The following is a 16,600-nucleotide window of genomic DNA, read 5'->3' as shown; positions in this document are numbered from 1 at the left end:
AACCATTAGGCTAGTTGAAGTCTCCCAGGCGGTGGTTCTGTTAACATCTGGTGTGCTCTTTCCTATGGGGAGGGGGGCATTTAGAGTGATTGAAAGCAGCAGTTTCAGATGAAACTTTCCATTGGATGTGAAATTACAGCTCCCGTGCAGTGGGGTGTGCTCATGGTGGAACAGACATGGAAGGCAGCTGCCTGACAGGGTAGCTGATCTTTGACCTTCATTGGGTTTCAGTGGAATGGTGGGCTAGCTTGTGTGAGGCCGGGGCACACACTGGACAATGTCGTGCCCACATGGTGCTCCGTGTCAGGCAGGCCATTTGGATAAGGAACAAGACTGGTTAGAATTGGTTAGTTCTCCAAAAGCTTGGATGGAGGTCGGGCCCCCTCAGCTGGGTCCCAGGACGGTCCTGCCTTTCCCAGGTCACTTGCCCTGGTCATTTGATGCCTGCCTTCCTACTGTTCATGCTGATGTGCAGATGTTGCTGGGTTGACGCGCTCGGGTATAGCATTGGGGTGAAGGGTCATGGCACTCAGGGAGGTGAATGCTGTCATGGGAGCTCTGAGTCTGATGTCTTTGTGTACATGAAAGGCAAAGAAGGAAAAAAAGATTCCTGTCCTTTGAAATCATGGATATTTCATTGGCAATGCCATGCCTGCTTTATCCTGTGGGGCCTGATCTTCTTTTCTCAAGCGTATTGCAACCTTTCTCCGTTTTTGTGTGTGTAGTCTTTAATCTTGGGCATTAGACTATGGCTCTGCTGGAGTAAGGACTTTGAGCAGCTGATGTTCTGCTTTTCCTACCCAGAACATCTCTTTTTCCCCTTCTCTTTCTCTGGAGCCTGGGTCATATGGTAGGGGAGGGATTCTTGGTGGGATGACACAGACTGGGGAAATTTGCTCCAGACCCTAGTTGTGCATGTGAGAACCTCAGGCCCACTCCTTTAAGCTTAATCCTCTAAATTCTTTGTCTTGTAGGAAGATGACGATTCAGAGACTGAAAAACCTGAGGCTGATGACCCAAAGGTATTTGGTGTTGGCTGTGGTGGGGTGGCTGGATATGAACAAGGCATTTTTAACATCATGGCTCGGTTCATATGTCTGGTTCCAGATGTGTCCCACTAACATACCGTGTAACCAGTGTAATTTGGGGGGATGGGGGTGGGGATCAACCCAGCTTTAAGAGAACTGGAGACCACCCTGGACTGTCTTGAGGCAGCTTAATTTGCAGCCCCCTACCTGTTCTCTAAATCCAGGTGGGCTTTGTGGGGTCTGTGCTCCTGCAGGTGGGTTAGGTGTGGGAATGTTTTTAGAATCAGGAAACCACAAGGGCTGCCTCATGCACTATGGGTTCTCTTTAGTTGTCCAGATGTGAAGAAGGGCCATATAGGGCCAGACAAAATGAGACCTCTCCCAGCTATTGGGGATGTTGAGCCTAAGCCTTGTTTTTCCAGGCTAGTGCCCTTCCACTCTCCAGTAAACCATACAGAATGGTTTGTTTTGAAACAGCATGGTCATTTCTTATTTTTCATCCCAGTAGTAGCTGAGAGTAATTCACACCTCTTTGACCCCATTGTGATAAAGGTTAAGACACACACACATAGCCCACCCCCACCCCCCACGTTGGATAGCTTTGCTGTACTGTGTGCTGGGCATCAGTATAAATGTGCCTGTTAAAGAAACATTCTTTGGGGGACAAACTCCCTCCAGCCTCCAAAGAAAAAGACTAATTCCATCACTCTGGCCTTGGGGAATAGCGACCAAGTTTTGTGTGTAAAAACTACTTTAAGATCAGCTGAGGCCTTTAAGATGATGTAGTGAAATTTAGAGAAACTATCCCCACTTATAGTCTATCCCCAATTATAATCTAAAACAAGGGCATGTCCAAAAATATAGCATGAACTGTTCCAAATTTGAGCTGATTCTGTGATTGGCTAGAACTGTGTGCAACGATTGAATAAAGCATGAAGAGCTGTGGATGATGCCGATAAGAAAACATTCTACCGAAAAAGTTCAGGCGTCAGCATGTAGGGAAGAAGGAAGAATGTCCCACAGACTAAATACCAGCTCCTTTCTGTACCTAGTGAGGAACCCAGGCGTAACCCATTGAAGCATTACTAGTAGGAGGGTAGACCCTTGGCCTGCGTCAAGGACCATTGAACTCTGCTTGGGCTCACAGAAAGAAAATGATCAGCAGCATTAGTGCCCATCTCCTGTCTTAGTGTTGGGGTTATGTCAGCCTTGGAGCCTGTGCCTAAGATAAGCTCAGCTGAAATAAGCTGAAGCCAAGTGTCAGGGCTTCAGCTGTGGGCGGAAAGGAGGACTCGTGGGACTTGGAGCCTCTCTGTCTAGAGCTGCCAGCCTGAAGCTGGAGCCTCCTGGCGAGGCTGGCTGGAGAGCAGGGCACATGCCCTTTAACTGGCACCCCTTCTGGAATGCAGTGATACAGACTGCAAATCCTCAGGGATGATGGCATGCCTATGTAAGAGAAGAGGAACAGTCCCCCTACCCCCCAAAATAGGCAAAATCAGGTAGCTTATTAATGTCTTTTGTGTTCAGCCTCCCCTTTCTCAGTCTCACATAGAGGTTGACTGATGTGCTTAACTATTGCATTTGGTCATTTGAATTTCCAGTCTGGAGTGAAGAGTCTTTGTGGAATAAGTTCTGTTCCTGTTAGGGAGCCCTCAGAAATCAACACAAAACCCATCCTTCAGTGACCCGACATAATTCTTGTGGAGGGTGAGCATCAGAACCAGACTGAGCTCCAGCTCAGACATCCTCTGGTCCCCAGTGGCCAGCAGAGGTCCCCCCACCCCAGGAGGGGGGTGCAGAAAGACCAAGTCCTCGTGGCATCTCCAAGGACCAGAAGCGGTCCCCAGCATGAGTTTTGTGTGTTCCCTGTGCTTCGTCCGCCCCAGCTTCCTCTTCTGCCTAAGCTGGCATCACACTGTCTTCCAGGTCTTAGTCTCCGCCTCAAACCCCTCCCACCCTTCCCTCTTCTGGAATTTTTCTGTCACATTTAAGTTTTATTTTGGTTAATATTTAACAATACTTTTGCTTTTCAAACCATTAATTTTGCATATTTCTGCCATAAGTATGTGACGTTTCCAGTATTAGGGTGTGTCGGAGATGTCATTTATCTTGTTAGCAAATGAATTGATGTCATAACTCTCTTTTCCACTAGATGGCCCTCCTTCCTACCTTGGCTTTTAAAGATCTGCTTTTAATTGTTTACTATAGCACTTTTCAAAACAGTTTTTTTTTTTTAATTGGAGGATAATTGCTTTACAGTGTTGTTAGTTTATGCTGTACAACAGTGTGAATCAGCTATAAGCATACATATATTCCCACCCTCTTGAACCTGCCACCCGCCCCCCAATTTGGTTTCTTTACACAGTCGAAAGCAAGAATCCCAAAGAACTTTTGTTCATTTTGGTTTTATCTTTTGATGTTTTAAATATTTGTGTTTTTTTTATTTTAAAATAACATACCTATTACATACTAACATAAATAACATTTTTGTGGGACATTATCACCAAAAAAAACAAATAAAAATGGTATTATTTTAGCATTTTACGAGTCTCCTCACTGTCTAATGTCTAGTTGAGTAGGCAGCTATTAATAGGTTCTTATAACTGCTTCTGTGTTCAGTCTGTTGCATTATTTTGTTTTGGTTGAAGAATTTGAGGAAACTGGCTTGATGCAGGCAGGTCATTGGAAAAAGAGTATTTTGGTAGCCCTGCAAGTCCTTGTGGATGTTCTCTGACGCTTCATCAAAACTCAGCAGATGGTAGTTTCCTAAAGGTTAGTTGCAGCAGGAATGTGAATCCTTATCAATGAACTGTTCGTTCTCTGCTTCATTAAAATCCTTGGGTCTCTCCCACTATAAATGCCTCTTTTTCTCCTACTTGATATCACATCATCAGACACTGGTGATTTGGACAGTGTCGGCTCACTGCATTATATGGGTCCCCTAAATGTTGACAGATTTTGTTCTACAGTGTCCAAAAAAATGCTTATTTGTTAAAAGCATTACTGATCTCATCACACAAGTCAATAAATATCAGAAAGCGGTTGTGCTCACAATGGAAAGTAGGTATTTTCTCAGATCCTAGTCTTTGCTAGAGAATTTGAATCTTATCACCAGTAAATAACCATGAGAGAGTGACAGATTTAGTCTTTAAGAAAATGCCTGCCAACTGCATAAGTCTGAATGACTAGTTTGTCAGTTACTTTTTCAAGCGAAAATGATATTCCATGAAGAAAGCAGCTAGTTCAGCTTGTAACCCAGTCACACAGAATGTTAAAAAGAGAGAACTCAGAGGAGTCAAGGACCAAGGTTAATCATTTTTACTGCTTCACCAAGGATATTCCTAAGTGAAATTGACTTTTTTTTTAAACCAAGATTTGAGAGTCCCTTATACTGCAAGGAGATCCAACCAGTCCATTCTAGAGGAGATCAATCCTGGATGTTCATTGGAGGGACTGATGCTAAAGCTGAAACTGCAATACTTTGGCCACCTCATGCGACGAGTTGACTCACTGGAAAAGACTCTGATGCTGGGAAAGGTTGAGGGTGGGAGGAGAAGGGGACGACGGAGAATGAGATGGCTGGATGGCATCACCGACTCTGTGGACATGAGTTTGAGTGAACTCCGGGAGTTGGTGATGGACAGGGAGGCCTGGCGTGCTGTGATTCATGGGGTCGCGGAGAGTCGGACACGACTGAGCGACTGAACTGAACTGAACTGAAATCAGGTGCTGCTGCCTCAGTTTATTCTAAAGGGCCAACAAGTTACATTGTTACTTCTGTAAGTGTAACAGTGACTTCTGTAGGTCAGGAAGCAACTGTTAGAACTGGACATGGAACAACAGACTGGTTCCAAATAGGAAAAGGTGTACGTCAAGGTTGTATATTGTCACCTTGCTTATTTAACTTATATGCAGAGTACATCATGAGGAACGCTGGGCTGGAAGAAGCACAAGCTGGAATCAAGATTGCCGGGAGAAATATCAATAACCTCAGATATGCAGATGACACTACCCTTATGGCAGAAAGTGAAGAGGAACTCAAAAGCCTCTTGATGAAAGTGAAAGAGGAGAGTGAAAAGGTTGGCTTGAAGCTCAACATTCAGAAAACAAAGATCATGGCATCTGGTCCCATCACTTCATGGGAAATAGATGGAAAAACAGTGGAAACCGTGTCAGACTTTGTTTTTTTGGGCTCCAAAATCACTGCAGATGCTGATTGCAGCCATGAAATTAAAAGACGCTTGCTCCTTGGAAGGAAAGTTATGACCAACCTTGATAGTATATTAAAAAGCAGAGACATTACTTTGCCAACCAAGGTCCGTCTAGTCAAGGCAATGGTTTTTCCCGTGGTCATGTATGGATGTGAGAGTTGGACTGTGAAGAAGGCTGACCGCCGAAGAATCGATGCTTTTGAACTGTGGTGTTGGAGAAGACTCTTGAGAGTCCCTTATACTGCAAGGAGATCCAACCAGTCCATTCTAAAGGAGATCAATCCTGGATGTTCATTGGAGGGACTGGTGCTAAAGCTGAAACTGCAATACTTTGGCCACCTCATGCGACAAGTTGACTCACTGGAAAAGACTCTGATGCTGGGAAAGGTTGGGGGAGGGAGGAGAAGGGGACGACGGAGAATGAGATGGCTGGATGGCATCGCCGACTCTGTGGACATGAGTTTGAGTGAACTCCGGGAGTTGGTGATGGACAGGGAGGCCTGGCGTGCTGTGATTCATGGGGTCGCGGAGAGTCGGACACGACTGAGCAACTGAACTGAACTGAACTGAAATCAGGTGCTGCTGCCTCAGTTTATTCTAAAGGGCCAACAAGTTACATTGTTACTTCTGTAAGTGTAACAGTGAACTGAAGTCGCTCAGTCATGTCCGACTCTCTGCGACCCCATGGACTGTAGCCTACCAGGCTTCTCCATCCAAGGGATTTTCCAGGCAAGAATACTGGAGTGGGTTGCCATTTCCTTCTCCAGGAGATCTTCCTGACCCAGGGATTGAACCCAGGTCTCCTGAATTGTAGGCAGATGCTTTACCATCTGAGCCACCAGGGAAGTCCTGTAACAGTGAAAAGGGCAAATAAATATCTTACTCAGTATTATACAAAGGAGTTTTAAGCCTGTAGACCCCCAGGGATCCACAGATCAACTTTGAGAACTGTTGTTCTTCAAAACCAAAAATCTTGGGTGGGTAATGTTAACTGATAGCTGCTTTCATTGCCCTCTGCATGTCCATTGGCTGCTAGCCTCACGGGGGTCTTGAGCCACGTTGAGGGCAGCAGAGCATCCCAAGGATGATAAACCTGCATCATCAAATCTGCCTCGTTTGTTTCATGAGTATTAACAAAATGTAACCGACACTTAGCTTTCAGTAGTTGTGATGACCAGCGCCCCCTTGGCTTGCCTCCCAGGCCGGCCACATGTAACTGGCCCTGTTTTGGGATCTTGGAAGCCACATTTTAAACCGGAGTGTGCTCTGAGGAGAGCAGAGGTGAGGGGACTTAAAATCACGTCAGGTGGAGAGAGTTAAGGAGCTGGGAGAGGGAAGACCAGGGCATTGCCGGAAGTTCTCTCTGCTGTTTGAAGGTCTGATGAGGGCAGGGCAGTGGCAGCCCCGTGCGGAACTCAAGGAACGCGGAGAATTGCAGGGAAGATGTTTGCCTTCACGTAATCAAGTCAAGTGGGCCTTAGGAAGCATCACTACGAACAAAGCTAGTGGAGGTGATGGAATTCCAGTTCAGTTCAGTTCAGTCGCTCAGTCGTGTCCGACTCTTAGCGACCCCATGAACCACAGCACGCCAGGCCTCCCTGTCCATCACCAACTCCCGGAGTTCACTCAAACTCATGTCCATCGAGTCGGTGATGCCATCCAGCCACCTCATTCTCTGTCTTCCCCGTCTCCTCCTACCCCCAATCGCTCCCAGCATCAGAGTCTTTTCCAGTGAGTCAACTCGTCGCATGAGGTGGCCAAAGTATTGGAGTTTCAGCTTTAGCATCAGTCCTTCCAATGAACACCCAGGATTGATCTCCTCTAGAATGGACTGGTTGGATCTCCTTGCAGTCCAAGGGACTCTCAAGAGTCTTCTCCAGCACCACAATTCCAGTTAGGCTATTTCAAATCCTAAAAGATGATGCTGTGAAAGTGCTGCACTCAATATGCCAGCAAATTTGGAAAACTCAGCAGTGGCCACAGGACTGGAAAAGGTCAGTTGCCATTCCAGTCCCAAAGAAAGGCAGTTCCAAAGAATGATCAAACTACTGCACAGTTGCACTCATCTCAAATGGCAACCCACTCCAGTGTGCTTGCCTGGAGAATCCCAGGGACGGGGGAGCCTGGTAGGAGGCCGTCTGTGGGGTCGCACAGAGTTGGACACGACTGAAGTGACTTAGCAGCTCATGCTAGTAATGATCAAGCCAGACTTCAACAGTATGTGAACCGTGAACTTCCAGATGTTCAAGCTGGATTTAGAAAAGGGAGAGGAACAGAGATCAAATTGCCAGCATCCATTGGATCATCAAAAAAGCAAGAGTTCCAGAAAAACATCTGCTTTATTGACTATGCCAAAGCCTTTGACTGTGTGGATCACCATAAACTGTGGAAAATTCTGAGAGAGATGGGAATACCAGACCACCTGACCTGCCTCTTGAGAAACCTGGATGCAGGTCAGGAAGCAACAGTTAGAACTGGACATGGAACAGCAGACTGGTTCCATATCAGGAAAGGAGTATGTCAAGACTGTATATTGAAACCCTGCTTATTTAACTTATATGCAGAGTACATCATCAGAAATGCTGTACTGGATGAAGCACAAGCTAAAATCAAGATTGCCAGGAGAAATATCAATAACCTCAGATATGCAGACGACACCACCCTTATGGCAGAAAGCGAAGAACTAAAGAGCCTCTTGACGAAAGTGAAAGAGGAGAGTGCAAAAGTTGGCTTAAAACTCAACGTTCAGAAAACTAAGATCATGGCATCTGGCCCATTACTTCATGACAAATAGATGGGGAAACAGTGACAGACTATTTTTTTGGGCTCCAAAATCACTGCAGATGGTGACTGCAGCCATGAAAATAAAAGACGTTTGCTCCTTAGAAGAAAAGTTAGGACCAACCTAGACAGCATATTAAAGAGCAGAGACATTTCTTTGTCGACAAAGGTCCATCTAGTCAAAGCTGTGGTTTTTCCAGTAGTCATGTATGGATGTGAGAGTTGGACCATAAAGAAAGCTGAGCACCGAAGAACTGATGCTTTTGAACTGTGGTGTTCGAGAAGACTCTTGAGAGTTCCTTGGACTTCAGGGAGATCCAACCAGTCCATCCTAAAGGAAATCAGTCCGGAATATTCATTGGAAGGACTGATGCTGAAGCTGATGTGAAGAACTGACTCATTTGAAGACCCTGATGCTGGGAAAGATTGAAGGCGGGAGGAGAAGGGGACGACAGAGGATGAGATGGTTGGATGGCATCACTCACTCAATGGACATGAGTTTGAGTAAATTCCTGGAGTTAGTGATGAACAGGGAGGCCTGGCGTGCAGCAGTCCATGGGGTCTCAAAGAGACACGACTGAGCGACTGAACAGAACCAAGAACTGCCCATCTTCTCAGGCCAAAAGTGAGTCAAACTGCTTCAGGAGGTAGTGAACTCTGTTTCTGGGCCTTTTATGAAACCACTAGTCACCAGTGTCCTAAAAGAAATGTGAGGGTTGGAGTAAACCCCCAAGGTGCTTCTTTGAAAAGGACTTGGCATTGTCGATAAGCAAAGTTGTGTATTTTCCAACTTTATTATCTGTTGACTTTGGGGAGTACAAAAGTAGAATACGGAGACTAGAAACGGCCCTCATTTTTATCACTGTGATGTTTGGGGTTACCTGTGAGTGCTGCTGCTGCTAAATCGCTTCAGTCGTGTCTGTGCAACCCCATAGATGGCAGCCCACCAGGCTCCCCCGACCCTGGGATTCTCCAGGCAAGAACACTGGAGTGGGGTGCTGTTTCCTTCTCCAATGCGTGAAAGTGAAGTCGCTCAGTCATGTCCAACTCTTAGCGACCCCTTGGACTGAAGCCCACCAGGCTCCTCTGTCCCTGGGATTCTCCAGGCGAGAGCACTGGAGTGGGGTGCCATTGCCTTCTCCGACCTATGAGTGCAGAGTCCCATATTTTCAGTTTTTGGAAGAAGTGAGAACTCCAGGCCCCACTGCTCCCACCCCACCCCCCACATATGGAGCCTGTGTTCCTGATCCATCAGCCCAGGGTGGCAGGGATCGGACCCTGGGGTTGGCCCTAAACGAGAAAAGGAGCTTGGAGGAGGTGGCAGAGTGTCCCGCAGGAAGCAGGATGCCCGGGCGCTTCTGTTCCATCAGGTCTTGTTCTCGCCTCTCCTCCTCAGTAAGCAGCCAGACTCAGGTGTTCTGGTCACTGAACAGAAGGTGGCGCTGCTGTCCTAGACAGAGTCAGACCGGGCCCGGCAGCCCTCTCTCCAGCTCCTGACCGCAGGGATGGGCCCCCGAAGCTCAAGTGCTTCCTCCATCTGTTTGCCCTTGGCCCATGAGCTTCCCTTTCGCCACCCTCCTTTGTCCTTGTTTTACCTCGGTTGCCCTGGAACTTTTCCCCTTGTTTATTTTTTTTCCCCACTCCCACTGTTCCTGTGGATAAAGGTATTTCCACTCACCCACTGTCCCTGACACACTCTCTTTCCCTCTGCAAACAAAACATGGGCACTGATGAGCTGGCACGGGTCAGCTAGAGCAGCCTGTGGGGAACTCACTGGGAGGCCCAGCCTCCCACTGTGGGGCGAGGTGCGCTGGTCCAGGCTTTGACCCGGGGAAGGAATCCTCGAAGCCCAAGGAGCAAACATCTGTCAAAACAAAATAGTGTTTCTGGGTCAAGAAGGTGACATTGGGTGGGGGAAAAAATTGTTCCAGCATTTTTTAAAAGGTGTGAGCAACCCCAGTTCAGAGAAAGCATTTCAATAATCCTTCAAACCCCAAAGTAGTGCAAAAATGAGGAAACAACCCAGAGCCAGTCTAGTGGGTTTGGAGTCAGAAGACCTGGGTTGAGCGCTAGCGTGGCTTCCCTCCAGCTGTGGGCCAACAGGCAAACTTCAACCACTCTGGGCACGTCTGAAGTCAGGGCTGTGATACCAGGCAGTGGTGGCAGCAGTAGGGGAGAACATGTAGGGGCGTGTTTTTTGTCAGCCTGAGATGGAGTTTTGAGCAGAGCTCAGCTGTTTGATTCTGCGTCCCCATCCTGGAGGTCAGAAGTTTAGTAACTATAGTTTCTCAGTTCACAGCATCCTTGGTGTCACAGGAATTTTTCACAGAACTCCTAGGCCAAAAGAAATAACCTAACAGTTCTGTTCAGTAAGTAATGTTCTCCAAACAGTCAGCATCAGTGTTCTCATGATTTAGTGTGTTACTGTTCAGCTGCTAACTCGTGACTGTAGACCTCCAGGCTCCTCTGTCCATGGGATTTCCCAGGCAAGAATACTGGAGTGGATTGCTGTTTCTTCTTCGCAACCCAGGGATTGAACCTGCGTCTCCTGCACTGGCAGTTGGGTTCTGTACCACGGAGCCACCTGGAAAGCCCCACAATTTAGTGTAGCCACGTGGAAAAAATAACCCATAAATTAGTGTGGTATTATCAGGCAAGATGTCGAGTAATTGCTGTTTCCCTTGAAATTTGTAAATTTCATGGCCACTTCCTGGGGTGCCTTGATGGACAGTTTGGCAGTTTGGCACCACTGCGTTGGTGGATACTCATAGAGTTTCAGAGCAGTGGGGCTTCGTGGAGGCCTGGCTCAGTGGGGTGAGTGGGCTTCTGCCTTCAGTGGCTGCACGTACACACCTGAACTCCCTCAGGAAGAACCAGTGTCCTGGTCGCCAAGTGTTATTAATTGACCCGGAACTGAGATGAAGGATTTGCCTAGGGCAGAACTGACTCAGTAATCCGCACTCTTCTGTCCTCTCCAGCTGCTTCTCCCCAGCCCAGCACTATTAATGATCTTTGAAAATGTCAGAGTCAAAGGCCTGGAGAGTGAAAGCAGCCCACAGAGCTTGTTTCCCAGGAGTTTGCTGTTGACACCCGTTCTAGGAAGAACCTCAGGAGCCTGCCAGCATTCTCTTAGTGACCACGCAAGGGAAGAGGTGCCAGCTTCCACAGGATCCGTGCAGAGCAAAATGCTTTCCTCCCTGGGTTTGGGGTCTGTTGGCTGTACCTCCAGGGCTCTGGAATTAGAAGGAGAGATGCCAGACGTTTCACAAACAAGCAGCATAGGGTTCTAGTCATCCTGAAGGATACTCCAGAGGCAGGTTGTGGGGGTGGCAGAGGAACCAGAGGCCCTTTGCAGCCAGCGGAGATGGGCCATTGTGTGCCTGTGCTCGGTGAGCTTCTGGAGGAGCCTCCCTTGCGGACTGTTGTACAGAGAATTCTTTTTCAGGATGGGACAGCAAAGGTTATCTTGTTAGAGTTTAAATGTGGACCTCTTAGAGGTCTTTGACATGGAAAGGGTCATATGGCACTGTTTCTGGTGGTTATCTTTCAGGGTTTTGTTTTTATTTTGTGCATATTTTGTTGTCAGACTATCATAATAGCAAGATTGAATATTTAATGGAAAAAAAATCACCTAATACCATGACCCTGACAGTGTAGCCGTTTTCATTCTTCCATCTTTTTAGGTTTGCCTGTGTAACAGGGTGACCGTTTTGTATCCATTTTTGTTCTCATTTGTATTGGAAACATCTTCAGTGTCGCAGTAGTCTGGGTAATTCTGTAATGCTGCTTTAGTCCAACTCTTTTGTGACCCCATGGACTGTAGTCCATCAGGCTCCTCTGTCCATGGGATTTCTCAGGCAAGAATACTGGAGTGGGTTGCCATTTCCTGCTCCAGGAAATCTTCCCAATCCAGGGATCGAACCTGCGTCTTCTACATTGGCAGGTGGATTTTTTTTTTACCTCTGAGCCACCTGGGAAACCTACTTATATAATAGCATGACATAAATGAAAAGTTACACTTGAGACTTTCAGGGTGGGTTTTATATACTCAATAAAACTGCTTTAGGAAGGACTATTTTTATAATTTTCTAAATACCTTCAACAAATGGAGAATGATGAAGAAAAGGTTGAGATTCCCCAGCTTTTGTCCCAGTTAGTGTCAGTCACTAGCAACACATTTTTTCACACCAGTTCCCTTAGTCCTGCTAATATATTCAGCTAAGATAAAATCCAGAAATGGCACATCAGAATAGCAAAATATGAAAGTATTTTTGTAGTTGACTAAAGTGTTGTATAGGCAGTTTCTTTTCAGTGAGAGTGCCTGATGGACAGGAAATGTGCCATGCTCTTCACACAAGTCACAAGAAATAATTCATTCTTGTGTAAGTAAGTTCTCATTGGAAGTCCACGGGATTGTTCACCCAGTAAGGGAGGCTGGCTCAGTAGGATTCGGGATTTAGTAGCATTTCTTCCGTAAGCCCCCAGGAAATCTCTAGTCTAAGGACAGGATGGCAGCACCCAATGTGTAGGTGATTAAGTCCTCAGGACCTGCCCTTCCGTTCACATAAACTCAGACATTACTCACTGGGGCACCATGAATTCTTGAGCTATTTCCCCTGATCACTATAGTTAAAGGATAAATAGATCTGGCCGTCTTCTCCTTAAGTGGAGGGTGTAACAGCTGCCTGCCTGTGACCTGTTGTGGAGTCATTCCTGGAGAGGAATTTCACCTCCTGGCTCTTTAACGCTGGGTGTCTCAGATAGTAAAGAATCTTGCCTGCAATGCAGGAGGAGACCCAAGTTCGATCCCTGGGTCAGGAAGATCCCCTGGAGAAGGGAATGGCTACCCACTCCAGTATTATTGCCTAGAGAATTCCATGGACAGAGGAGCCTGGCTGTCTCTAGTTCATGGGATCACAAATAGTCGGACGTAACTGAGCAACTAACACTTTCACTTTCTCCAATGGTTGAAACAAGGGTTTCATAGAAATTGTGGCTATTCACAGCCTCCTAGTCTCAAGGGAGGAGGCAAGAAGTTGGGAAATGGTATTTCTATGCTTTGCAGTCAGGCTGGAGTTTTAATTCCAACGTTGACATTTACGGGCAAGAAACTGCTTCATTGTATTTTGCCTTGGTTTGCTCCTCTGTGAAGTGGAAATAATAGTCTGCCTCACTATATTACGAGATTTGATGGATGGATGTTAGCTTTTAGTGAGTTCTGCCTAGGGTGTGAGGAGGAGGATGTATGCTTGGTCCCTCCATCTTGGTTTTCGTTTCCTGCCTGCCCCGGTGTTCTACCTTCCAACCCATGATCCTTTGAGTACTGATCAGAAAAAAAAAAAGACAGTATGACTCACCTTAGCACAGAGAAGGAAATGGCCCTTGACCATTCCCGGCTTGTGAGCCATTCAGTCTTGTCTTCTGGCTGTTGTAATTTGGCCTTTGAACTGTTGAAATGCCAGGCCTGTTTACCACCAGCATTGCCTTGCTCTCACCACAGTGAGTGGCCATTTGGCCTTCTTTTGGGCTGCTCTTGAACGAGTCAGAGTAAATGACAAAATTCCCACACCAGGGAGAACCCACCCACCCCAGGCTAGGGTCTGCAAGTCCATCTGGGTGATGATCTGATCTGCGAGCAGACAGAAGGACAGAGTCAGGACAGGCTGTGCAAATAGCTCTCTTGTCCAGATTGAAAGAAATCCAAGGTAGGCCCTTTGTCTTGCCGCCTTCTGAAGGCAGCTTGGCTACATGTGTAGTCGAAACACCGCTGGGAGAAGCGTCGCAGTTGCTGGGAGCTGTGATCTCCTGCAAAGGGAAGAAGGACTGTTACTGTCCCTCTCACCCCCCATCCTGGCAGCCCCGCAGCTGCCAGCAGGGCCTTCTTGACTGCACTTGCCCCGCTCAGCTGAAGCGGAGACTCCCAGGAGCCCCACCCAACCCCTGCGCGGTTCTGCATCCAAGAAGGAGCCTCTGCTTGCCCGGTCCACCCGCCCTTCAGCCGCGCAGGCCCCAGCAGACTTCCTTCCCTTCGGGGCCACATGCCATGGATTTCTAACCAAGGTGTGGCTGGGCGCCTCCTTCCCCAGTAAGGACTTAGCTTTTCGAAACTTATGTTGTAGAAGGGAAGGAAGCTGCCTGTCTTTAGGGATCCGGCACGTCTCACCTGTGTTCCTGGTTTCAGTCCATGTCCCTTGATATGCTACTGTAGGATTCCTGGGTTTGACAGGATTTTACTCGTTTGTGTTAACATTGGGCTTCCCATGTGCTTCAGTGGTAAAGAATCCCCGCTCCACATCTTCAGGTGTCTTGAATCAGATCTGTGATTATGTTTGAAATAGTCGACATAGTCTCCCCTTGGGAGGTGGCTCCAGCCAGAGCTTGCCTTCACATGAAGTCTGGGTGGTTCCACGTGACAGAGCCTCAGCGCCACGCGGAGCCATGGGGGCATTACTGAAGCCAGGATTTCACAGAGCGTGTTCCGCTCCCCTCCATGCCTTTGCTTCCATCTCCAAGGCCAGCCCTGGAGCTGGCTTAGTTTGTCTTGGCAGACGCCTGTTTAACCCTTTCCTGTAGAAACCTCTCTGCTTGTGGAGCTGAGCCTTCCCAGCACTGAGCTGGGAGTAAAAGCAAGTCCATTGAATCCGAAATGGCCCCACCAGCTTCCGCCCATTTTTCTGATAAGTTGAGTGTTTCCATCCGCAGGCAGGCAGCCTGCCATGGCAGTGGCCCAATCCTGACCATCAGGATACAACTGAAGGAAATGTGCTGGTGACGGGCTTTCTCCTGGGCTCTCCTGGGTGTGTAGGTAAAGCAACCCCTGCCGGGGGTCTGCGCCTCAGGGTGCTGCCCCTGCCACTAAGTCTTGGGGTTACTGCCTCTTGGTCCATGCCCCCAACACTGTCTGTCAGACCACAATTTTATTCTGGAGCTTGGAGCCATTTGGAATGGCTGCTTTCTGGGCATCCTGAAGTGACTCATGTGTGTCACAGAAAACCTCATTTGTCCATCAGCTTGAAACCTTCAGGCAGCCTTCTCGGGGCTTCCTTGGCTCTTGAAACAGCAGGATTGTCTGCCCGCAAGTTCACAAGGCTGTCGTGAGAACTAAGTGAGATCTTTCACTGAAGTGCTTAGCATGATCCCTGACATTATTCCCCAAGACTGAGTTTTGTTTGGATCACGTGCTCAGTGTTTGGCCCATTGCCTGGTACATAATAAATGCTTGATAAGTTATTTGTGGAATAAATAAATGAATTAACTTCATAATTTTTTTTTTTTTTTTTTGGTCTTCAGATCAGAAGCAACAAGGTAGACTTCAGTTCAAGGTGTTTTAAATTCAGTATTGGTGCCCCCCCCGCAACACACACACCTTCCTGTCTACCCCGTATCAACCTTTATTGCAATTCTGCTCCTTTAGCTCCTCTGCCACCTTGCTTTCTGATGTTGAGTCCACACATTGAAATTCCCTGTGGACTTTAACAGGTTTGGAGTCTGGGGGTTCAAGCATTGCAGGTGATGTTTGCTTTGAGGACTGAAGAAAAACTGCCCACTGGCTGGTTAGGCGTGGTGGTGGCAGGGAGGGTGTGTGTGTGTGATCAGTGTTTGAGCACCTGCTGTGGGCAGGGCACTGGCCGTTGCAGGTGCTGGGAACACAGTGGTAAATAAGACAGAGCACAGAACAGGGCGAGTGTCCTTTCGGCCCAATGGGGGTGGGGTGGAGGACTGCTTCCTTGAGCAGAGGTCTAAAGTCTAAAGGGGGCTTCCTAGGCCGTAGTGGGGGACGGGATGATCCAGGGAGCTGCCTTGCCAGGACCCTGGTGCAGGGGAGGAGGCCGACATGGCCAGCAGAGCGTGTCTGGGGGTTCTTTTTGAGTGGGATTTCTGCTCCTAGAGTGAGATGTCACCAGGGATTTATAACTGCTCGGGAGCCCCGGGTCTGAGAGAACAGAAGATTTGGGAGACTTTGTTTCTCTGACCTGCCTCCCCAGCTGCCCCCTACTTTTAAGATGCAGCATTTTATCATCGTCCAGAAAACCTAGTCTGGAACATTCTTTCCCCTGGAGTGGGGAGCGGCTGCCCTTGCCCTCAGCTCAGAGGGTTTTCTCTGTGTCTAGTGCTCCGAACCTGCTGAAAAGGCAGAGTTTAGATTTGGCGGAATCCAGCTGCCAACTGGAGAAGGCAATGACAAGCCACTCCAGTGTTCTTGCCTGGGGAATCCCAGGGATGGGGTAGCCTGGTGGGCTTCCGTCTATGGGGTCACACAGAGTTGGACACGACTGAAGTGACTTAGCAGCAGCAGCAGCAGCAGCTGCCAACTTGCCTTGTCTCAAGTTGGCCCCAGAGCTTCGAGTGCAGTTTGTAGAGCTGGCTCTCGGAAGGGTTGATGAAGTGTTGGTTGTAAACAAATCTCCATCCTCGCCACCAGGAGCTGCCACTCCTCTGCTGAGTAAACCCTGCAGCTCACGTGGCCGCTTGTCCCGCGTCATGGAGCCATATTGTTTTCACTTCCTTCCTCTGCTCCAGTCAGGTTTTGCTGGTGGCTGGAGTTTCATATTCTCTGCAGGGGGAACCACATCTCAGATT

General features: G+C 47.9%; 1 protein-coding gene across 2 annotated transcripts in view; it reads left to right on the top strand.

Annotated features, from left to right (window-relative positions):
- Positions 1–16,600, top strand: part of SAP30BP (SAP30 binding protein) — a 36,183-nt gene that overhangs the window by 3,039 nt on the left and 16,544 nt on the right. For both annotated transcript variants that reach the window (XM_088829339.1, XM_055408586.2), the window contains exon 3: positions 975–1,022. In XM_088829339.1, coding sequence (XP_088685465.1) covers positions 975–1,022 — 48 coding nt within the window. The remainder of the gene's footprint in view (positions 1–974; positions 1,023–16,600) is intronic.

The sequence above is a fragment of the Moschus berezovskii genome, chromosome 20 (genome assembly GCF_049115385.1).
Source record: "Moschus berezovskii isolate FMDL1 chromosome 20, NW_MosBer_1.0, whole genome shotgun sequence".
Lineage (NCBI taxonomy): Eukaryota > Metazoa > Chordata > Mammalia > Artiodactyla > Moschidae > Moschus > Moschus berezovskii.
Note: the sequence above shows the minus strand (reverse complement) of the source record. Positions and strands in the feature narration are given on the sequence as shown.